The sequence below is a fragment of the Thermobia domestica genome, chromosome 4 (genome assembly GCF_964235325.1).
Source record: "Thermobia domestica chromosome 4, izTheDome1.hap1.1, whole genome shotgun sequence".
Classification (NCBI taxonomy): Eukaryota; Metazoa; Arthropoda; class Insecta; order Zygentoma; family Lepismatidae; genus Thermobia; species Thermobia domestica.
Genome location: NC_137457.1, coordinates 211340445 through 211365425, shown reverse-complemented (window position 1 = coordinate 211365425; position 24981 = coordinate 211340445). Strand labels below are relative to the sequence as shown.

Sequence of the window (24981 nt, the reverse complement as noted above, 5' to 3'; positions counted from 1 at the left end):
TTCCTCGCAGAAGCTCATAAGGCTCCTGCTTAAAGGGACGCTAAATTACTATATCTTTCCTGTAAATTGCCAGCTTTTGGAATGGGATTTCAAAATCTGCAGTAAATGCAACATACATTTGCCTGCAGTGTTTCAAAACTAGTGTTTTCAGACCTGTTATCCTTGCTCTTAACTTCACTTCATGTACTATTCAGGTGTCTGTTTTCTTAGGTCCCCTACACTTCCCAGTAGATTATGAATCAAATCCTTTTTGAAAGCATTCGTAGCAGGGCGGGGCGAAGCAGAAAGCACAAGTACGAGGTTATAAAGTGTAAGTGATAATGTTTAAAGCAGTGGTTCCTAACCGTTTACCTGGCGCCTCCTTCTTAAACCCTGTACTGTCTCTCGACACTTCTGTGCATGACAGAAGTAGAACAGTCCACTACAAAAAATAGGTATGTGTAGGTACAGGCAACAAGTGTTCTTGTCTCCTCTGGGAGCGAGAGAAAGAAGGCTGGAAGTTTAAACATAGTTGCCAAGCTATATAAATTGGACCCAGATCAACAGTACATTATAGTCAGGCGATGATGTCACGCAGTGAATAGAGCGCGCGCCTTTTAAATGCAGCCTAGCTTTGTGTTTCTAGGGGCTTCGATATTCGGTTGATTGCGCCAAAGACTCGCGAGAGGACATAAGCTATTGTCTTTCTCTACAGTAGACACACGTTTGTGGTTGTCCAGTTTACTGTTTTTTCTAGTTCTTTCTCTCACCTGTTTCGTGTTTATGCTTGCGCGTGTGTGTGTACGTGCGTTGTTTTGTGTATATTTTAATATGATGGAGCCAATACCGTCTACCAGTGCTGGCGTGAAGAAACACTTACGTAGTGCCGAGAAAAGACTAATCCATAATGTGGTGACATTTTGTGACAAAGAAGCGCTAGAAGACTGTCTTCTAATTCTCCTTTCTCAGGCTACCAAACGTGCAAGTGTTATTGCGAATGTTTCAGAGTCAACTGTGAAAAGAATTCGTAGAGAAGCGAAAGGTGAAGATGTGCCGAAATTTCAATCGCCAAAAAAGCGCCAGAAAAAGGCCACTATCGAGAACATAGCTTTGGACGATTTTGATAGAGACGTTATAAGGAGAGTTAGACATGAATTTTATGCGAACGAGAAAAAAGTTCCTACTATCCCCAAATTGCTTCCTGTGTTGCAAACACGTATTAATTTTCGTTGGCAACGCGAAACTTTAAGGAGAGTTTTACATGAAATCGGTTTTAGTTTCAAAAAGTGTCAGAACAAGCGAAAGTTTATAATGGAGCGGAGTGATATAGTGTTAGCTAGAACTCAATATTTGAGAACAGTACGTCGTTACAGGAACTAAAAAGGACCGATCGTATTTTTGGATGAATCGTGGATAGACAGCAACTTAACCTTCAGCAAATGTTGGCAAAGTGATGAAGAACATGGAGTTGTGGAAACCGGAAATGCCTCGCGACGCATAATTATTTTATGCGCGGGGGGAGAAATGGGTTTTATACAGAATGTCAATTTAATGTACAAAGCCAATTCGACATCTGGCGATTATCATGGTCAGATGAATTCCACAATCTTCGAAAAGTGGACAAGGGAAAAGCTTATTCCAAACCTTCCTCAACATGCTGTGGTCGTTATTGACAATGCGCTATATCACTCAATACAATTAAACAAACCCCATCATCATCTAACAAAAAGCAAGAGATCATGGATTGGCTTTCTGTAAACAACGTTCCTCATTCCCCAGACATGCGTAAAATTGAACTGCTAGACCTGGTGAAAAAGAACGCACCCACAACGAAGATATTCAAATTCGACATGATGCTCCAAGAGCATGGATTCATGGCTCTGAGATTACCCCCATACCATTGCGACATTAATGCCATTGAGTACGTTTGGACAGATGTGAAAAGGTTTATCCGCGACCGAAATGTAACTGGAGATCTAGATATGATGACTGTTTAAGTACACTGAACAGGCGATTAACAGTGTTACCGTGGAAGAGTGGAAGAAGCATTACTCTCATGTGGTGTCATTGGAAAATACGTATTGGGAGAGAGATGGAATCATTGAAGAAGTATGTGATCCTATAGTGATTAGTGTAAGTGCGAGTGATGATGATGACACTGATTATTCTGATGACAGTGATGAATGAACGGATCTAACCTAAGGTAAGCTGTTTAGTTTTATTTACTTATTTTGTTTAAAATGCTATTTCTTTATTTTGTTGTTTAACATTGTATTACTTATTTAGTTTACTTATTGCCTTCAGTTGTTACTACTGCGCACTGGAATGTGGGACAATGATAGCTAAAGGAATCTGCTATATTCTATTATTAAAGTACTATCACCGGTGGATGAATTGTTACGTTCGTTACCTTGCAATTAAGGGGTCTCAGGTTCGATTCCCGGCGAAGACTCAGGTGGCTCGGATCCCACGTTAAACTGTGAAATTTCATCTTGAGAGGATATCGCCAGCACATAGACATGAACAACAAACTAGCATCAGTTCTTATCATGGCTCTTGGGCTCTCTTTTAGCAATTTAATGCGCGAATTAGTTGTTAGAAACCATTATATCTCCCCCCCCCCCCATTGATGCAACCAAACAAAAATCATTCTACCACACACTGCACTACTACGGGTAATAATCACCGATTATCGTGCTTTTAGTGATGCAGGCCCACTTTGATTTCATTCTCATATTATTATTCATAAATGGGGGGCGCGGTGACTCAGTGGTAAAGCCTTCCCCTCCGTTGCTTGGGGTCCCTGGTTCCATCCCAGCTCGCGCCGTGTGGACCTTGTGGTGGACAAACATCGTGCTCGTGAGTTTTCTCGTTTCCTCCCACTTTCTTCATTCCACCATTTCATTCATTTCTCATCATCACAGTCTCCTTTAGCCTAGCCGGCATAACCGTGGGACGTAAAATTTAAAATTTCATTTTTTATTATTATTCATAAAATCTTATCAGCTATAGTTTTGGTGCCGGGTTGGTAACACTGTTCAAACAAACCACCATCGCCAATAACCAATGCCTTCCTTCCTCTTCTTCTTTTACACTTCTCTCCTCCTTTCATTAACATAGACTCTCCTTGGCACTCTGCCAACTAGAGGTCTCAGCCGAATGGGCAAACAGTATACATTCTCGCTAACCTCTCTCTCACTCATTGGCAACACGTGTTTTTTTTTTTTTTTTTGGTCTGATTTCAGGTTCAGCATTGAAATCTCAAGTCTTCAATAATAATAATAATAATAATAACGATAATGCAATCATAACCATATTTTCATCTTCAGTTCCCTCGTAGCTATATCATTAGCATAGACGTCTTTAGCGCGAGAGACCTGAGTTTGATTTTCGGCGAGAATTTATGTAGTTAGGATTTTACGTTAAGCTGTAGTATAACGTTTCATATAGCTTTGTTGCTGAAGGGGACTAACTAACTAACTAACTCTATGTCCTATGGAACCCGGAGGTTCAACGCCGGGTTCACAAAAGCTCTCCACTGACTTCTATCCTTAGCTAACTGCATCCAGTTTCTACTTTGTATTCCTATCTCTGCGAGATCCATCTTAATATTGTCCTCCCATCTGCGCCTAGGTCTTCCTAATGGTCGTTTTCCGATTGGTCTTCCATTCAAGACTTTGAAAGCGTTTCTACTTTCTTCCATTCTAGCTACATGACCTGTCCACCTAGGCCTCCTAGACTTGACGACCCTAACGATGTTGGGTAAACCGTATAAATTATGTAGTTTCTCGTTATGAAGTGTCCGACATTTCCCATTCCCGTTCCTCTTGGGTCCGAATATTCGTCTCAGGATTTTGTTCTCAAATACTTTCAGTCTATGTTTTTCCCTCAGTGTAAGCGACCATGTTTTGCATCCATATAGAACAACAGGCATGATTATTGATTTATATATTGTAAGCTTCAAATTCCTCGACAGAATTCGCGACGACAAGAGATTTTGAACCGAATAGTAACACGAATTCCCTGCTTTTAGTCGACATTTAATTTCTTCCTGGATATGATTTTCCACTGTTAATATTGATCCTAGATATTTGAAACTAGTGTTGTAAAATTTCCGGAAATTTTGAACAGGCTGGTAAAAAAAACGTTTTTTCCGGTTTCTTTCTGGAAAAATTGGGAAAATAACAAACATCTTTGTATTAGGTTAGTTTTACTAGTAATGGAACAGTTTTTTTTCGAACGCGTGAAAAATATAAATTGAGAAATTTCAATATTGTGAATATTTAAAAAATATACCTAAGCATTCGAAAATAAAATTGTTGTAATTATTCTTGAAAATTAATAGTCGGAACTCATTTCCTTTATGTGCCTTTTAGTCGTTTACTCTTGGTTGTGCATTAATTACAGAACTTTTACAATTGCATACACATCTACCACCATGTAGCGTTTCTGTTGCAACAAATAGGGCTCTTGAATGAAACTGAGTTCTTAATGTGCTCTTTGATCTGGTGAAATTCGTTAACTTTAACCAAATTACTTCTTAAAGGAAAGAGCAGTAGGCAAATTTCACTAATACTCATGCACTAAGACATAAAATCAATATCTAATATTCTTATATTTTAATATACATGCAAAATTTTGTATGTAAACAAATACATGTTTTCTAGTGAGATAAATTATCTACATATATAATAATGAAAGTGACTATATTTGTAACTTAACAACTCTTGAACCACCAGACTGTTCTTGATAAAAATTTTCAACATAGATGAGGTTCGGGCCTGGGTTGGATTTTACCATTTCACTTTGAAAGTGCAACTTTGAGGAAGGAAGTGCGGATATATATTGAAAATTGCCGATCTTAGTGTCGAACTCATAGTTTTCGGAGTTGCTGAGATGAACACTGACATTTCTGATGAAGCTTAAATTCAAATTCAGCCTTGCAACTTGGGGAGGGGAGATATGTAAAATGATCAAAAAAGACCGATATTAGTGTGAAATCCATAGTTTTCGTGGTCACTGAGATGAAAAGTAACCCTTCCAATGCTGTTTAAATAAATAAAAAAAAAAAAAAATCAGGGGAGGGGATATATATATAAAAATGGTTGAAAATAGCCGATATCAGTGTCGAATTCATAGTTTTCGGGGTTGACTTTTTCGACACAGTTTAAATCCAAATTTATCCCCGCAAACTGGGGTAAGATATATATATATATATATATATATATATATATATATATATATATATATATGATGCAAAATAATCGAATCCGTAGTTTCCAGGGCCGTTGAGATGAACACTGACATTTACAATGCAGTTTAAATCCAAATTCAACGGCGAAACTTTCGGGGGAAGGGGTGATATATAAAAAATGATCGAAAATGACTCATGTTAGTCCAGTCCAAAGTTGTCGGGGTCGCTGAATTGAACAGTGACACTTCTAATGCCGTTTACATCCAAATTCAGTGCCAAGACCTGGGGGGGGGGGAGGGATAGGGGAGATATACAATTGATCGAAAGTGACCAATATTAGTGTCAAATCCATAGTTTTTGTTTTTGGGGTTGCTGTGATGAACAGTAACACTTCCGATGCCATTTAAATCCAGATTCAGGCCCGCAACTTGGGTAGGAATATATATATATATATGACTGAAAATGGCCGATATTAGTGCCAAATTCATAGTTTTCGGGGTCGCTGAGATGAGCAGTGACATTTTCGATGCTGTTTAAATCCAAATTCATCTACGCAACTTGGGGGGCGGAGGTATATATATAAATATGATCGATATTAGTGTCGAATCCATAGGTTTTGGGGTCGCTGAAGTGAATAGTAACACTTCCGATACCGTTTAAATCAAAATTCATCCTCGTAACTTGGGAGCGGGGAGACGGGAAATATAGTGCCTTTCAGATATTTTCTAATGAAACTATAACTGAAGTAAAAATAATTTATTTTTGTTGTGACAGACATTTGTTACGGATAGTCGCAGTACAGATATGCATTATTCTGCTAATAAAATATACATCAAAACAATAATGGATTATGTCACATTGAACAGACAAATAAAGGTAAATATAAATTCAGAAAAAAAAGTTATAGCTAAGTAAGCTGGACTAACATCTTATCGATTTCGAGACGGTAGTGTTTACTTACACATGCTAAAATGGTACAAATATTGACAACCCGAGAAGGATATCCACTCTAAAAATATTATTTGCACGTATACATATATTGTATAAGCACCACTAAAAGGAGAACCAAAACAATCCTCTAACTTTTCCCCACTACTCTTTAATCTCGTTTCCAATTTCTCTCTGATATCGCATAAGCCCGCAAATTTTGTTAACACTTTTTAAATTATGTATGCTTGCATCATAATATTTACCAACATAACATATGTTAAGAATCCAATATCTTAATTGATCTTGTTTTGTATCAGAAACAAATAAACAATTCGTAAACACCCATAATTTGTTTGTTAAAGACTAAAAAGATTATAAAGTTATTACATGTATCAATAATTTAATTCTGAAACTTCTTCGATACTAATATCTTTGCACAAGCAAGGTTCCCAAAAACTTACGCACTATCAATTATTTCGTCTGAAATTCAATTATGCCGTTATACACCTCGGTGAGTACTCTCAAAAATGAGGAAATGCAGAAAATGACTTATTATTTTAGATAATACCAAGAGTACTAAAGAATTGTAGGTCGCAAAACTTTAGTAATTTTACTTTAATTTTTAAAACATTGAAAATTTGAAAATATGCTATTAGGCTGTACTAACACCATTAATCTAAAGGAATTTACGAAAAACATTGTGTATAAAACACTACAAATTATTACAAAATCATATACTTAGTTTTCACGTTAATTTTGTATTCAATTCTCTCCTGTCTTCTAAAAGAACTATAATAAAACACTTTTTATATGTCAGTGATAAAAACGGGAGAGGGCAGATGGGTCTTCAATTCTGCTGTTAGAAGGCGAAACAAGATATACGAAATTTAACACAATACTGGAACATATAAATACCATATACTTTCTATAAAATAAAAAATCCACAGTTCCATGATCAAAAATTGCCTATTCAACCTGCTGAATAATGACGTTATCTGACTAAAGGTATACTGAAGCCATCTCAGCATAATTAGGAAATTCATCTTCTCCATGTACACAAACATCACATGAATGAATAGACTGTATATCCAGTCACATTCAAAATACGTACCGTCAAATGGGGTGAATAGAAACAAAACTCCCAGATTAGTTTTGGATTTATCTGGACGATAAATGAATCAAGAAAACTGAAATTTCTTAACATAGTCTTATTCGGCTAAAGTGTCCAGGGCAGAGACAAAATGTTTTTCTGAGTTGGGAACACTGAGGTAGACGGCAGTAGCATTAATGTGTTACTGAAATCTTACACGGTATTTTAGCGCTCCTTAAACTTTCTTGGTAAGTATGACATTTTCATACTTGTTGCATTTGAGCATATGCCTATTTTGTAGTTTGTTGTTTCATTTACTGACGTTCATAGTAAAAGTTTTCCTTTTGCAAATTATTTTTAATCAAAATTTAACTTTACTGGGTTATTGTTATGATTTTTAATTAGTGGGGTGAATAGAAACACTTCTTGGGAAATTCTTGAAATTCCTCAAGGAGTGGAAAATTCTTGAGGAGCAGAAAAAAGGACCTGATAGGAATGTATCAACCATCTCTAAGAACAAATTTCCAAGTCTTCTGAAAAAAAAGTGTGAAACTGAAGGAGGAAAATATCAGGGCTGGATTTGAAAAGTGTGGAATTTTTCCCCTTTGTCGAGACCAAATACTGAGGATGTTGCCAAGAAAAGACAATGAACGAGAAGAAACAGAACAGCAAAAGTCATCTCAGACTGTAAACCGTTCCCTTATGGATCTTCTCAGGAGCATGAGAGAAGATGAAAAAATTAAATAAGGGAAGAAGAGAGTACGAATAGATGTTTCTGGTAAGAGTTTTGTTTGTTTTCTGAAAATGATACATTTTCATCAAATCACAACGAAACTCAACCTACCTTTGTATTGTCGGAAGAGGAGAAAGACAACACTCCAGAAGACAACATTCCAGACGATCACGAACTAGATGATGGTTTTCTAAAGCTGGTGATTTTGCTGTCGTAAAATGAGAAGCTAAAACTCGATGAGACTATTCAGTACCCAAGTGCGAAAATGGGAACATGATGCATATGTGGGTGTGTTTTATAAGAGAGAACATAAACAATGAAATTTTCAGAACGAAACTGTTGGGTTTTATTAGGAGTTCGTCAGCACGCTTTAAGTATATGATAACTTTCGGGCCCCTTCGTGGCTAAGCGGTTAGCGTACGCGCCTTTGGCGTGGGAGACCCGGGTTCGATTCCCGGCGGGAGCTCATGTAGTTCTGATTCTACATTAAACAGTAGGTCCACGTCTCATATAGGCTCGCTGCTGAACGGGACGTAAACCTCAAAATCAACTCAACTCATGATAAGTTTCCCTGATGATTTCAGTGGTTTAAATCTTATTCAAATATCATCAAAACTATATGGTAGTTTATACCTATATTGTGCATTGTATTGTTTTATAAGTTTGTAACTTATGTAATACTGGTCTTATTGAACTAATATCTTACAGGTATCAAATAAATAATTCGTTTCAACAAATACGCTGTTTCTTTTTTACCTTTCCAATAGTATAAAAGAAACAACAATGAAAATAAAGTAATTGTTTCTATTCACCCCATGGGTAGGGGTGAATAGAAACATTAAGAAAAATCAAGGTGAAGAAAAGTGGAGTTGATAAATTAATATGACGTTTACTGAAATTCATTAGCATATTAAGACCTTTCCTTTGGAATAATCTGATACGCGAAATCTTTAACATTACCAGACTTATATTCTCATATAGCCAAAAATGTGTTTCTATTCACCCCACTTGACGGTAACTAAAATTTTGAGATCCATCTACTTACACATTTAAATACAATTAGTATAGCATAAATAAGAGAAAACATTACAAAAGTAGTATCAGACTCTATTAAGGACATCTGAAGTTAATAAAAATGATTTTTTGCAAATGACATATATCTTCTCTGATCAAGCATTCACACATATACTTTGTTGGTATACTGAATATTTTCTTTATCCACATCAATCACTCCTACAATTACTTAAAAAAAAAAAAAAAAAAAAAAGATTCTGTCAAGAATTTTAGCAATGTACAATCTTGTTCACAAAAATCCTGGCAAAAAATCTTAATTGGCCAAAGAAAATTCACAATTGTTTAATTTAAGTTCTAATGTGGATAAGAGTACAAGACTCCTCAAAAGAGATTATGATCTCCATTAATAATAAATAAATAATAAAAAAAATAAATAAAAAAAACAAGACTGTACAATGTTCTGTTTCTGCTATTGATCCATTAATAGATAACTGAAATACAAGTGGGTCAGAAGATATATGTCTATTCATAATAAAGTTTCAGTACTGAACTTTTTATTTTTCTTGCATGATGATAATTGGAGATAACGATACTGAATTAGCACTGGATTGGAAAGCGAGCAGATTTTGAGATAAAAGTGGAATCTTCATGTTACTGTGCTGGAAACAATCTAGAATGATTTGTGTGTAAAATACGCCTAACTTATGCTTACTATTTCTGGTTCGTCTTGTACTTACGGAAGAACCTTGTGTTTATAAGTTCTATTCGTTTTACAAACTCGTATATGTGTATATACGACACAAGACCACACTTATGTTATTCTCTTTATTCTCATCACTTTTACAATTTGTAGATTAGCCATTCTAGTCTCAGAAGCTGTGTACATATTTAACCTTCCGCTGACTTTTTGTTCATAACAATGTATGTATGTTTTGTTTTGATTTACATGGTCTACATCTTCGATGAAATTAGTGAATATGTTTACTTTAAGCTTGTTTGCGCAACAGTAAGTAAAAGCGTAAAAAAAAATTACATGAAACCCATATTTGCTATGGAGTTTATACCATATTTAACAATGTGCACTCTACTCATAGCCGCAAAACTACTCACGGGTGCAAGGAGTCTGGTTCGATCCCCGTTGAAAGAGCCTTGAAATCTGAACGCTTAGAATGATTCGGTTTCTATCTTAAACTGTCGGTTCACATATCATACTGCCAATACAACCAGACCTCTCGCTACACATAATCAAGTACGTTTTCCCTACTTGCGAATAACATGTTTAGATATCAACAGGCGAGTATGAAAAATCAGGCTTACGGGGTTGGACAAGGCTTAACCTTGACACTTTTTCGAAGTCCTCAGGAAACTACCGTACTGGACAACATTTACCGTACACTAGAAACTTCATGCTCTCAAACCAGCAGCTACTTATAATGAGTCTGTTCATTTGTCAACACACTATTTTGATTTACAGTACATATCTAAATTACACTGCACGATACAGCTTTTAACAGCTTCTTTCTATCAAAACCATGTGTGTGCACTCGTAAATACGGTATATAGACAGAAGATTGCATTTGATTACTATCTTAAACTGACAAAGTTAACACTGAAATACATGGTAGATTCGAAATCCAAATAACTTAACGGACCACGTAACCATACTCATATACGAAATAAAACATGCGACCTTAATATGAATAGCATACTCATATAACTATGCTTTTAAGACTCAGTTCGTTTCTACTAAAGCTGCAATATATATTAAAACATCATATTATTTGTTCCTTTACACATCTACCTTCACTATTTTTCCACGGTTAAATGAAAAGATAAAATTTAATAAAAAATTCTAGGTTTGTAGCCATAATAGTTTGGCGAAACTTGTCGCTAACATACGGTCATTGGCAAAAGTCTGAGCACACTATTAATTTTTCAGAATTTTCCAAATAAAGGACACGTGGTCTGAGTGGAGAGCACTGACTGCAGGAGTGAGTGTGTGTTTGGCTGTTCTGGGTGGCGTAGTGGTTAACGCATTGGCACGGTATGCCGGAGATCCCGGCTTCTAGTCCCGGTCCAGTCACAGCACATTTTCACTCTTTGTAAGTTGTAAAAGACTGTGTCCATACAAAACCATGTTTACTGAACTCGCTTCTGAAAATAAATAACGCTTTTCATATAAGGATACGAAAATTCAGGGTCTTGTTGATATCGAGACAAATTTATTGAGGAAAGCTACTTGGTAACAGACAACTAATGTCGCGCTTTGTTTGATGCATTATTTTAACGACGTCTAGTAGTGTATGTATGAACCTTTGTCAGTAATTGACTCTTTATTTCAAAGAACAGTTGTGTATACGATATGCAATCGTGTTGCTATATAGGCAAAATTGGATGCAAATCTGTGACATGCGATTCGCGTGAACCAGTTCAATAATGCGAAGAAAATACTATAAAATGCGGAAGAGAAACTGTTAATTAAGAGTTGGAGCATGTGTTCAAGTGCTTATTTTGAGAGCAGAGTCATCCTCTGTGAAAAATTGCTCAGTGATCAGGCGGAGCAATGCGTCTGACTCTTGAAAGGTAGTAACAAAATGATGTAAATATCATGGATTGTCCAAAACTAACAACTTCCCTTAAGAACAAGTTCACTGGAAAAACAAACAAACGGAATAAACGTTAATCGCACTGGAAGAACTAATAGACTATGAAAAAAAAAAAAAACACTTTCAATAGGTATCAAATAGGCCGGTAGCGCAGCGCCTTCGGATCTATGATCTTGGGGGTAGGATTGCGGTTAAAGAAAACATTCATTCAAGCAGGAAACATTACAAAAAGATATTCCTGGACCAAATACATAAATTAAATATAAACTGGAACGATGAACAACAGAAGATGGCATTCTGGACCGACGATTCTAAATTTCAACTTTTCGCCTTCCAATTTTAGAAGTTTGTGCGTCATCGTCCTGAAGAGAGCTTTCATGGGAGGGGCCAGAAGCCGTCGTCTGCATGTGATTATAGGTTCCTCTGACGGTAGATCCTCTTGCTGAACCCCTGCGGTGGTGTTTGTAAACATTGATGCGTGGAATTGCTTGTTTACGACATCACATAGGATATTACACTATAATATCTACAGCCAGATACGGAGAAGGTAGCGTCATTGTTTGGGGATGCTTTACAGACTACCAAATTGATAATTTAGCGCAATGGACAAAAATGTATTTCTCAACGTTTAAGTGAGGCATGAAATTCCATCAGGAACGTGGATTTGAGGCAGTGACTTGGTATTACAACAGGATTTCCATTCCAACATTCTTCCAAGCTATGCAGTAATTATCTGCAATGCAAAGAAGACACTTACATTATAAAAAAATAGAATAATCGCCAGTCACCGGATTTGATACCCATCGAGCTCTTATAAGATTAACTTCACAGGGAAGTTTGTAAATAGATGCCAACGAACACTGGAGATTTTTGGAAGATTCTTCAGAGCATAACTCCACAAAAGTTGGATAAATTAATCGATTTTGAATTTGTAATGCTCTTATCAAAGTTAAGGGTCGGCATTTCATCGAACGTAAACATACTCAATAAATTTGTCTCATACTCAAAATTAAGTTTAAACAGGACTTTTACGTTTTAATTTCTTTATAAGAGCAATGATGTTTATTTTACAGAATAAGTCCAACAAACTGTGCTCAGACTTTTGACAATGACTGTGGTCTGAATTCACTACTTCTGATCCCTTATATTTTTCTGGTTGCCATATGGTTCTTACTTCAATCTTATCATAGCAGTTACATTTTTGTTATAACGCAATCTACTTAGGTACATTCCTTACAAAAACCTACAAAAAATAAAATTTTCTATCAATTGTTTACAATCGAAGGCTATCCTGTTTTTCAGGAAACATTTCACTTCTACACTGTTATCTGGAGTATAACGTAAATAATAATATTTTGTAAATATACAGTAAGTTAATCTTTTTGTAGTATTGTAGAACTTACGTTTATGTGAAGGAGGAATGACATATACATTTATGTTGTAAAGGTGTCACAATACACTTTACACGAACTGCCTGAAAATGCAACGTCAATGTCTATATGCAGTATTGAAATCATGAAGCAAAGAAGTAGTCTAGATAATCTCTGTGTACGTATCATACAATTTTACACATAGCAAGTATGGACATGTTAAAAATATCGTAAGATAAATTATGGATCACGATAAAAATAGTGATGGTAATTGGTAAAAATAGTTACCAGCAATTATATGGGAATTGCAAGGGATCAGCCGATTTTTTTTCTTATTCCTTACAGGTGCTAATTCAGTGAAAATTCACGAGTTTTTCATTTTCTAAATTTTCATCAGTTCCCAGCTCCTTTGTTTACTGCATGACTTGACAATCTTGCCAGATTTAAATTCTTTTCAAATTCTTCTTGTATGATGATTTTGCACTTAACACATTCACGACCAGCAGTTACACAAGGTATTTAAATGCCAAGGCCCCCATTTTTAAACGCCTATGCCAGTCACTCCTTATTAAAATTTCCCTCCATTGAAATTGCTCTTAATTCTACAGTATAAACCAACAGTCTAAAATTTTGTACATAGCTTCAGATGATCTAGTACGATCTGACTACTCGGATATGGTAAAACATATACTTCAAATCCGATCAAGCTCGGATATGGGAACCTACGTGTTAATATAATGAACCAATAACTTTGGTATACCTTCGGTATATAGAAGACAACCTCATAATGCTGAAATGTTGTTCTCAAAAATATATAACGGGAGCACTCACAAACACAAGAGAGAGGGAAAAAATCAACATGAATATTTGTTTCTATTTGCAGAAAAATATGATACAAGAAAAACTTTTTTTTTTCCTTCCTTTACAACAGTACGTTGTATATTTGTATATTTTTACTACTTGTAAATCCTTATTTTAATAGGGCGTAAGATATTTTAAAATATGTACTAGGCTGATTATGTAATTCGAAGAAGAAAAAGAAATATGTTAATTTTAATATCGATATAAAAAGATATTCATATGTTTTGTAAGCTTTAAATAATAGGATTTTGGAATGTCGTTGTCAGGACAACAAAAATAAATAAATGGATTTTTATTCAACGAAGTTGGCATTTTAATAGCTCAATAATTTAAAAGAACCGTTCTAAATTGGTGCCGAAACACCGAGAATAGGTTGTATCGTTTAGAAGTAAAGTAAAAACGAGCAACATTGAGCCTGATATTAATTGTACCATCTTAAGAAGTGGCAAGATAATATCTAAAAAATATCATGAGTGCTACGGATAGCCAAAATATACATACTGATATGAATTTTCCAGAAAACATGATGGATGTTTTAAAGGGAATATCGGAACAAATTAGGATCAAGCTCAACAGTTTGAACAGTTAGATAAAAAGATGAATCTACAAGCGCAACATTTTGACGAAAAGTTAGAGCAATTGCAGCAATGTAACAATGGCAAATGGGACCAAATACAACGACAGTTAAATCAGATGAACCAGCAAATTGCAGTCAAATTCGATCACTATGACGAAGAAATGAAAAAGATAGTACAGAGATGCCCCGAGGTTCAGGACTCTGTAGATATTATAGAAACAACGGAGAAAGCAAATTTTGAATTTACATTAGTGAAATTTACTGAGTTTTCACAAAAGCATACTGCCGTATTGGTTGGAACAGACTATCCTAACTATTCTTTTCAGTCGAATATTTTTGATTGTCTTATGGATGCTGCGTGTAATGATGATTTTGGTATGTATCAATGTGCGAAAAGTTACGATCGTTTTCATCTAGTGAATGCTATTGATTACTTGAACTCACAGTATCATGTTGAGTATCTATCATGTCATGATACTAATCCTGAAGATGAAGTAATAGAATCATTTAATGATATGTACACGACTTTGGTTCATGTAGCAGGAAGAAAGTTGATTCCAGTATTCGTGAAATTCAGAAAGAAAACGTGTGTTCCCACCAATGTTTGTAGTGATTGGCCGATTGAGTTGAATCTGTCAAATTGTACATTCAACGAAAAGACCAAAATGATGTTAGTAGACAGTCCGATGATGCTTTCACAGAACATGATGCAGTGCGTTGGTTTCCATCATCCAAGTGTGATATTGCAAAATTTTGAAAATCCATCGGTCGTGCAATTCAGTAATAGCCTGAACCAAACGAACCTTAATCGAAACCAAATTCGATACATTCATGTGAGATTAAAGTGTGATCCCTGTACAAGATGATGTTAAATTAACAAGTAACAGCAATGTAACCGAACCTAATTACAATAGGAATAGAAACTGTGGTAGGACAGATTACCGTGAATATTGTAGAAAGAATAGGTACAGACACGACATCTCGCCACCAGTAAAACGAATGAGAACCGAACCTAATTTTACCGGTAAGATAACCGAACCTAACCTTAGTAGTAACAGTAATAGTGATTGTGTAAATTAACCTAATCCTGGTGTAGTACGATTACGTACACCTAAGAAGCATGTAAGCGTTAGATCTAATTTCGTTCGTTGGGGACTTCGTAGAAATCTCATAGATGGCGAAAATTCTCAAAGTATAAAACGAAGAACTGTAGAAGTAAATAATGCACAATACTGTATTTCTGTTTATGACTTTCAATGAAACTTAAATGAATTCGTTGGTCATGTAACTTAAAGTTATGGCATCTGAGAAAACCGTACTCAATTGATTTTTGCTTTATTTCACTTGAAATATCACTATCACTATGATTTCGTTTGTTATTCGTATTTTTTATGATGTTAAGAAGATGTTAATTATTATGTTATGTTCTGATTATTATCATATTTCAATCTTAATTTATATTTTGTTTAACTATATCTTATATCCGATCATTTTACGTTCAAAGAACAACTATGTGAATATGACATACATCTTTTTCAAAACCTTCTTCATGATGCCTAAGTAAATAATTATTAAATTGTAACAAGCAAACTGAGAGGGCCATTTTCGGCCAACAATAACTTGCAAATCAAATTTCGAATTGCCTTATTGTCGTTGAAACGTATAAATAAATGAAGACGATGATAAAATTTAAAATAAATACGATAATAATATTGTTATAAAATTAAATATAATATATATGTATATTTATATGAATTGTAATTTTCAAGTATACGAGGTGCATTCGAAAACTCGAATGATTAACATGTAAAGGTAAACGGTCCAGAATTCTTTTTCTTTTTATTGAGTAAATAAATAAAAAAGAAAAGTCCGTCGAGCGCCATAATATACAACAGTACGTTGTATATTTGTATGTTTTTACTACTTGTAAATCCTTATTTTATTAGGGCGTAAGATATTTTAAAATATGTACTAGGCTGATTACGTAATTCGAAGAAGAAAAAGAAATGTTAATTATAATATCGATATAAAAAGTTTGGAATGTCGTTGTCAGGACAACAAAAATAAATAAATGGATTTTTATTCAACGGAGTTGGCATTTTAATGGCTCAATAATATAAAAGAACCGTTCTACCTTCTGTACCGGAACCATCAACACCAATTTAATTTTATTTGATTTCGTATTCTATTCAGTAAGTTGATGATGCATTTAATTTAAGCAAGAAACAAAATGTGGCTCATTGTTTCCCTTTTGAAGATAAGTCTTGCTTCGTAAGAGATGCAATCATTTCTGAGCATCTGAACTACTGAAGATTTTAGGGAACAAAACAACAGAAATTAATAGTAATTAAAGTTTACCTCGTAAGCTAATAAAGCACAAGATTGAGCTTTTAATTTTAGATTTCCCTTTTAAAATTCAATCTTCTTCCTGAATCATTTTGCTAGGTTCTTTCGCAAAAGGGGGAATCACACATCCTAATGATACTAGACACTTCATTATCTTTACATGACATAGCACTGACCCAATTATCTAATATAGGGTGTAAAAGCATTTACGTCACGTTCGCTATGATATCCACCCTGACCGGCAAAAGGATCGAATTACGTAGGCATATTTATCACATTATCTAGACTACCAAACTCAAATAAATTTTAAGATACACATAAAATAGCTCAAAATGAAAGATAAATTGACAAATCTCATTGGATACTTAACAATAAACTAGACATGATGATTATTACAACATGTGTATTAACAAGTGTGATAGTTGAATTCAGTTCGAGACAAAACAAGATAACTGGGTATGATAATTTACATCATAATCTGTTTGATAATGTGATTCAGGATTGTAATTAGAAAAAAAAAAAAGATCAAAGAGTTCTTTTCTGCTTTCTTCACTCTCCATCTAATTTAACCGCGAACATTTTGTTTCAAAACAAAGTACAGTACATTTAGAAATAAAATATAGGAAAATTGGTAACAACGTACACATAGACTTCGAGAGGAAAGCGACGTCAGGCTAATGTACGATAGCATAATTTTGGCATTTGCTGAGAACTGTCTTCCTGCATGCTAATAAATAATGGTGTTACATATTCCTGAGAGGGCCATTTTCGGCCATATAGAAATTTTATGCATGATCCTATCAAGCAATATCCAAGTATTTTCATTGACTGAAAATAAGTTTTCCTCCGAAACAATATATTCATTAAAAGAATTACTAAGTTTCAGAGCACACTTCATGCGGAGATCAGTTCGACCGTAGATAATTTACCAAAGTAAATGCTTTCTCACAAATTACGATACAATAACATATCATCAGGAAATAGAATACTCTTCCATACAAAATTTACCCTCTTCGCATCATCTTCCTGACGATACTATCTATGCTGATTGAGTGTTGTCAGTTTTCAGTATACTTTGATTTGATTTTGAGTTTAGCGTCCCGTTCAGCAGCGAGGCTATATGACATATGGACCTAGTTTAACGTGGGCTCCCGCCGGGAATCGAACCCGGGTTCCCTTCGCCAAAGGCGCGTACGCTAACCGCTTTGCCACGAGGGAGCTCTTTTCGGTATACTATATCCCTTGTCACTTAGAGATAGTTTCCCAGCAGTGTATCACACAACTGCAGGTTGTCAAGAGCTAGCGTAAAAGTACATCAAGGGATAACCATCATATAGTGAATTTGAATAATGTGTTGTTCTTGAATTTCACGTTTAAATATATATTTTGACGTCAGTGCAGTTAGGTAAATGTACGTAATGGTGGAAAACGATCAATCTGATGAGCTCGCCAACCTCTTTCATTTTGCAAAGAGGAAAAATAGTGAACTAAATGCTATTTAACACTTTAGCACTGAAAATAATTACAGTTGATTCATTTGAACTTGAAGTCGAGATTTCAATATACAATAATACATATTCATGGAAAACAATCCTAAACGTAAGACTGTATCAACGATAACATCATTTCCTGATAAAAGGACAACTCAAATATCTTCAACCTTATGGTTAGAATACGTATCTTTGGAAACCAGGATTCAATTCCCGGCGGAATTCCTGTGGTTCCGATCTCACTTTACGCTGTAGGTCCAGGTCTCATATAGCCTTGCTGCTGAAAAGACGCTAACCCCAATCCAACCAATTAACCTTAAATAGGAGCATTGTTTCACGATTTGCTTGTGTCATCTCTATTTTAAATGAAGCAAACAGTTTAGATATACAAGAAGAAAACGAATATCTGTCAGAAACGTATTCATGTATTTAAACAAATCTATAATCCTATTTTTAAATATATTCGTCAAAAGGAGTATTGTAAACTCATTACTTCAAAGAAAAATATCAAAAAGAATATACTAAATAAAAATAGTTCTTGTATGTGCTTACATTTTGGGAGTTATTTATTATATTAGTTTCATGGAAAGAACACTGTGAACAATAGTACTCGTTTACTAGATACAGGGCTCATAGTGGTCTGGTCTCTTGTAAATAGTTGAAAAGTGACCAAAAGCACACGAAAAGGTGGCCAAAATCTCATCATGTCCCTTTTTTCCTTTGTCAATTTCTCCATCACCTCTCTCTTTGTTGTTTTGTTTTATCTTTTCTTCTTTAATTCTTCTTTTTGAGCTTCCTCCTTTCTTAGGTTTTCGAAGTATGCTTTGTAGTTACGGTACGCAGACTTAGCAGATGTAAGTAGCTTCTGAGTAAGTGGAACCAGTTCTGGCCTATTTCCGAATTTCTTCATCCCAGACATTATATTAAACTTAGCATTGAGAGTTCTCAAAGCCATGAAATATTCTAATTCATCACCTACTCTTAAGAAGAACATACAAGAAGCATAACACAAGATGAACATTATGAACACACAACGTTGAACCACACAAACACACAACGTTGAGCGGAGCGTTAACTATTACGAGAGAAAACTAAAAGACTATGATAGAAGAAAGAATAGACACAGAAGGGTTCTCAACCCCACCTTGAGAGCTTAAGCATCCACCAACCATCCATTGTGCTTTAGAAAGAATAAAAGCTGAAGTGAGAATAAACCTGACTGTTTCACATGTGGCAGCAAGTACTGAAGTTTTCAGAAGAGTAATAAGTTTCTGCATTTTTCATTTATTTTTATATTTTTCTTAGAAAACTCCCAATGCAAAACATAAATCACACGAAAAAGTCACTTTACCTCCCAAAAAAGTAACTTTTAGTGACAAATTTGGAAAAAAGTAATTTTTAGTGACCAACTTCAAAAAAAAAAAAAAAAAGTAACTTTTAGTTAAAAAAAAAAGTGACTCGCTATGAGCCCTGTAGATATTAAATGAAGAAAAAAGTAAGAGGGGGGAATTAAATTTTAATGCAACAATTCATTGTAAAATATTATACAATAACTAGACCTTAATTTTCTATAATGTTTTAAAATTTATTTTGGCATTTTGAACAGACTGTATTTTCTTCGAAATTATCACCTACTGAACCTCTAGAATCAGGGAAAAAGCATTCCATATTGGATTAAGGAGAGGCACCAAGCACACATGACTTTCCCCCCCTTACGTTAGTTTTTGGGGTTGCTGTACGTAAAAAAATCAGGGGTAAGCAGTGACCAATTAAATGAACTTTACACGAGATTTTATCACAGTTATTCCTCATATGTACTTTCATATAAATCACTGCTGTAATAATGCATACTATTATGGGCGCAGCAAGAAATTTTATTGGAATTCTGATGCACAGATTCTACTTAGATTTTATATTGTCAAGGCGAACAACTCAGTTTACGTAACAGGGTTCAAAACATTTATAGTATTAGATTGAACAAATAAACAACACATTATTCCTATAATAAGGCATCGTAAAATGTAAGAATAAAATTTTTACTGTATGACGTAATCCCTGTTTTATTTCAGCTATGATTTCGTTAATCAAGGAATCCTACTAATTTTCACATGTTGATTTTTCAAAGGTGTTTTGTATTGTTACCTTATACCATTCTATTTTATTTCTTTTTAACTTGTTATAAAATATGTTGATTTTTTCGGATCATCAACACTGATAATATAACTAAAAGAATCAAAAATATTAAAAGTAACATATTTTCATTATAACTGTTTACATTGAACATCTGACTTTTTTTTTTCACTGAGTATAATTTAAAAAGAATCAAGTTACGAATAAATAAAATTGGATGGAATAAAGTAGCCATCAAAAAGCCTTATGAAAAGAAACAATCTGAAGAAGTTAGCAGGGCCTGTTGGTTAACGAAATGAAATGAAATCTGTAAGTTTTACGTCCCACGGTTATGCCGGTTAGGCTAAAGGAGACGGTGATAATGAGAGATGAGTGAAATGGTGGAATGAAGAAAGTGGGAGGAAACGGGAGTACCCCGAGAAAACCCACGAGCACGGTGTTTGTCCACCACAAAGTTCACTTGGCGGGGGCAGGGATCGAACCCGAGACCCCAAGCACCAGAGGTGAACGCTTTACCACTGAGCCACCGCGCCCCCCTGTTGGTTAACGAAAATACAGCTGAGATAAAATAGGGATTACGTCATACAGTTAAAAAACGAGGCTTTCGAGAAATAACAGGCCCACGCGCTGAGACTAAAGAGGAAAATCACGTGACCAACTCAGTGCTAAAGCGTTTTAAAGCAGCAAAGCGCTTGAGATTTCTTTTTGTTTTGTTACCACGTTTATTTTTTTCCTTCCCAAACGGATATGAAACAAAGTTTATAGGAATCGTAGCACTTATTAAAAATTGAAAATAAAATGACATAAACAAGTATATAAGACATACATGTAATAAATTAAAAAAAAAAAAAACAGACGAAATAATTTTTTTAAAAAAAGAAGGAATCTTTCAGTTTCTCCTCCAAAGTACTAAGTTATGACGCTGGCACATTTGGTAGTGATTATTGTTCGAAATACAGTGTGGACATATGGCATAAAAACTAGTGCATAGAACACGAACCAATTTGTGCTAGGCGCCCAATGAAAAGCACGAATGCTACCTAACCGAGTCTGGCAGAATGGCAACAGGGGGACTCGAGCGGCAGCAGGGAATGCGACCGTAGAGAGCAGGCGCGTCAGCGGCGGTGCGTATACGCATAAACGAGGATAATGTAAAAACTCTTTATATATCAAAAATGCGTGGCTTATGTGTTGCATCTTTTAAGGGAGATACTAAATGCCATCGAAAAAGTACCAAAATGTACTAAATCAGATTAGATTAGATTAGATTAGGTTTCTTTTCGGTAGTTCCAATTCGTTTCTACACTTTCGACAAACTGTTCGATCATAGTTAGTAGACTATGCCTTTCACATAGTCTATGCCTTTCTAGTAAACTTTCTAAAACTGGTCAGGATATACAGCAGTTAACCCATTTTGAGTGATAGTGAAAGTATTATATGTGTAAGTGTGCTCTTCCACTATCCTAATTTATGCGTGAACCTGCTCCCTAATTTCGAACCCCCTCCCTGTCACTCGAGCCCCCTGCTGCGCTCCTATGCTGACTCCTTTAGATAGAATTCGTGATTTTTAGTGACTACCTAGCACAAGTTTGCTCTTGTTTTATGCACTGTAATTTTTATGTCATACTTGCTCACTGTATTTAAACTGAGTACTCCTGAAGTCAAATTGCAAGTAGTAATGGAGTACCTCGTTTAGTGTATGCTCTGCTAAAAGAAATACAAAGCTCTACCCTAACCTGAAAATGTAAGAAATGTGTCAAAATTTGGTAGAATTGTCTGCTCGAGTATTGCCTTTGTAAAGGACTATAAATGTTTTCTACCGAGTAGCAACTATCCTCCCATACCATAAGCTTCCAAAGGTACGCTAAAGAACACTAAGTTAGTTATGTAGAATTTATTTCCCAAATCATTTCAGCGTGTTCATGGGAAACAGCAAGCTTTTTTTGGTTGTGGAAAATTCACGGAGGTCTCTTTTTGAGCTGGTCCTTATATAGCTACTTCTACACAAGTGTTTTATTTATTATTACTCTCATAAAATATCCTTACGTCGTTTCACATATTTCAAAATATCTGTATGGGTATTCTGTACCTGCACTCTACTTCAATTTGAATAAAACCAATTCTTAAATACTCTTCTTACTCGTACAACAGTTAGAATTTCGGAATTCATTAGATGGAAATCTATGAAAACTGTTTACTGTGGTTATATTACTCCCAAATAAATATTTCAGTGCATATATCATACTGCAATTTATGAAAATATTTTAACAATAATCTGTTAAAATAACTTCTTATACAATTTTAAGTAGTTTTCCGCTCCCTATTGTGACAGTTCATTTTCTAACTCGAAATGACATGAAAATGCTACTTTTTACTTAAAATAAAATTTGTAAATTACAAGATATTTACCACATTATCTGTATTGTCCATCTTCTTAAAAGAATTCAATATTTAAAAAAAAAAAAAATTACTTAAGCACTTCACTATTCATATCCACATAGTAATCGCCATGTTAGCACCAAGTTGATCACGTGACTTTTGAGCGTGTGGGCCTGTTATTTCTAGTTGGCCTTGGTTAAAAAAAGAAATGTATTTTTATAGCTCAAAGAATGAGCGTAAAGATGCAGACGTTAAAATATTATAAGACAGCATATAAATTAAGTCTAAGCCAAAACCTATAAATAAGAGCACATGAGCTATGATAATGTTGTATATAATTCAATCTGATCAATTTTCTCCCGTTTTTCTCACAACATTTATAATGTCAAAAATATTAGTAAGTAGGCAAACTGTACCGCGCTTGACCCTTCCAGGGTTAATTAATGGCATGATTTATGAAAATAATAGTATGAGTAAAAGTGCGCTAAGAAGCATTATTTAGCCATATCAAGAGATTCTCAGATGAATCCAAATAGGTATGTGTTTATCAATATAACGATCAAGAAACGAAGTGCATATATCTACTCTATTGTGTACCAGATGATGAAATGTGAATATATATTAATCAAATAATTTTCAGGGAAGACCTTTAAAACTATTCATAACTATCATGCCCGAAATTCGGGGTGTAATACCCAATTCTTTTCAAAATACAATCTAGATACACAGTATCTTTTCTTAAAATACATGTTGGCTTCAATATGAAATTACCTTTCCTTACGTAAAATGCAAACGAAATCCACACCAATACCAGCTTTTTACTCTTTATTCTAATATTACAATTATAAAAATCTATTGAAGTATATTTTGCGGTTTTGTTACATTAATGGTGAAATATTTATCCTTGTAGCAATCAGTATGAGTGACTAAATTTACGCTACTGAGGAATATTTTATGACTTTCTTGAATATACCGAATATACATCAATTGTACACATTTACTTATTAAGTACACTTATTTCTATTTGTTTTGTAAAGCTTACTTTACGTTTCCACTATACAAATATATTATGAAAGTGTTTAATATCAATAATAATCAAAAGCTCCGTAAATACACAGATTTTCGTGTTGTTCTTATCTTTTGAATAAGCATAACAGTTAACAAAAATACGCTATTGAATAAAACAGTCAAGATTTTAGAATGATATGGAAGTCTTTACTGTACATTTTATGTACACAATACATTACATCAAGATCAGGTATCACTAATAGGAAAAAATATTACTGCCTGCTATCTTCTACAACTATTGATCTACATAGCACGTCATATGCTGTTCTATTGTGTTGAAAAAAGAACAATGTAAAACATACAGGGAAGAAAAAAGCCAGAATAAAATTCTTGATGAAAGACCGACAAAACGCCCATCCTATACCAAGATCTGTGGCTGGATACACAATAACTCTGGAACCTGCAGGGTTCGCTCCCATAACTATAGAAACACGGTCGCACAAAACAACACGAAGTCCCATTATGCTTTTTCCTGGTGTTGCTCCTCCGGGTCTTCCTCCACCATGTTGTAAACAAAGAGCCTAAAAATAAATCGGTTATAATACATTATTCTTTGTCGTAATACTTATTTGAAATATATTTTGGAACACAAATAACACAGTTGAAAATAATCGAAACATTTACATTCACACTACTAACGTGAAATTCCTATGACATATAACTGTAAAATTGATTGTATTTTGAGAACAGTAGATTTATAGTTCTAATATTGCCTAATTTAATTATCCGTTTATCACTACCATCATAGTCAGCATTTACACTTATGTAGGATTCCTTAAGCAATCTAATTTTGCCGTTACGTTTGAACAAAGTTCCAAAGAAACATGCTTCTAGCTTTGTTATTGACTGTGAATCACGATTTAAAAACATTTCACGAATTATGAAAATTATTCTGTTTACTACTCAAGGTATCTACGTCTATCAAGCTTTTTGTCGATAATATTGTTTATACATTAGTATAAGAGAAGCATGGGAAGAGCGTATCAGAGATACAAAGGAGCTTGATTCAGCAGTTCCTGGCTATTGAACACTTGCGTGATATAAACATTGCGTCAGGAAAGACAAAATTATTTGCAAAGCGTCATAAAATATCGAAAAATAAATTCTCGAATAGTATTAGGACTAAACATTCGACATTAAATCTGAATGAGTAAGGATGGTGTTATAACCAGTGGTCGAAGTGAGACGGTATACGGTGCTATGCCATACCGCCT

At 34.7% G+C, this 24981-nt stretch overlaps 1 protein-coding gene across 2 annotated transcripts in view; it reads right to left on the bottom strand.

The window, feature by feature from the left end:
* Nucleotides 1-5914: 5914 nt before the first annotated feature.
* The window catches only part of LOC145683850 (protein FAM8A1), an 88215-nt gene continuing 69148 nt past the window's right edge, over nucleotides 5915-24981 (bottom strand). For both annotated transcript variants that reach the window (XM_081755452.1, XM_081755451.1), the window contains one exon: nucleotides 5915-24288. In XM_081755452.1, coding sequence (XP_081611578.1) covers nucleotides 23980-24288 — 309 coding nt within the window. In that variant the 3' untranslated portion in view covers nucleotides 5915-23979. The remainder of the gene's footprint in view (nucleotides 24289-24981) is intronic.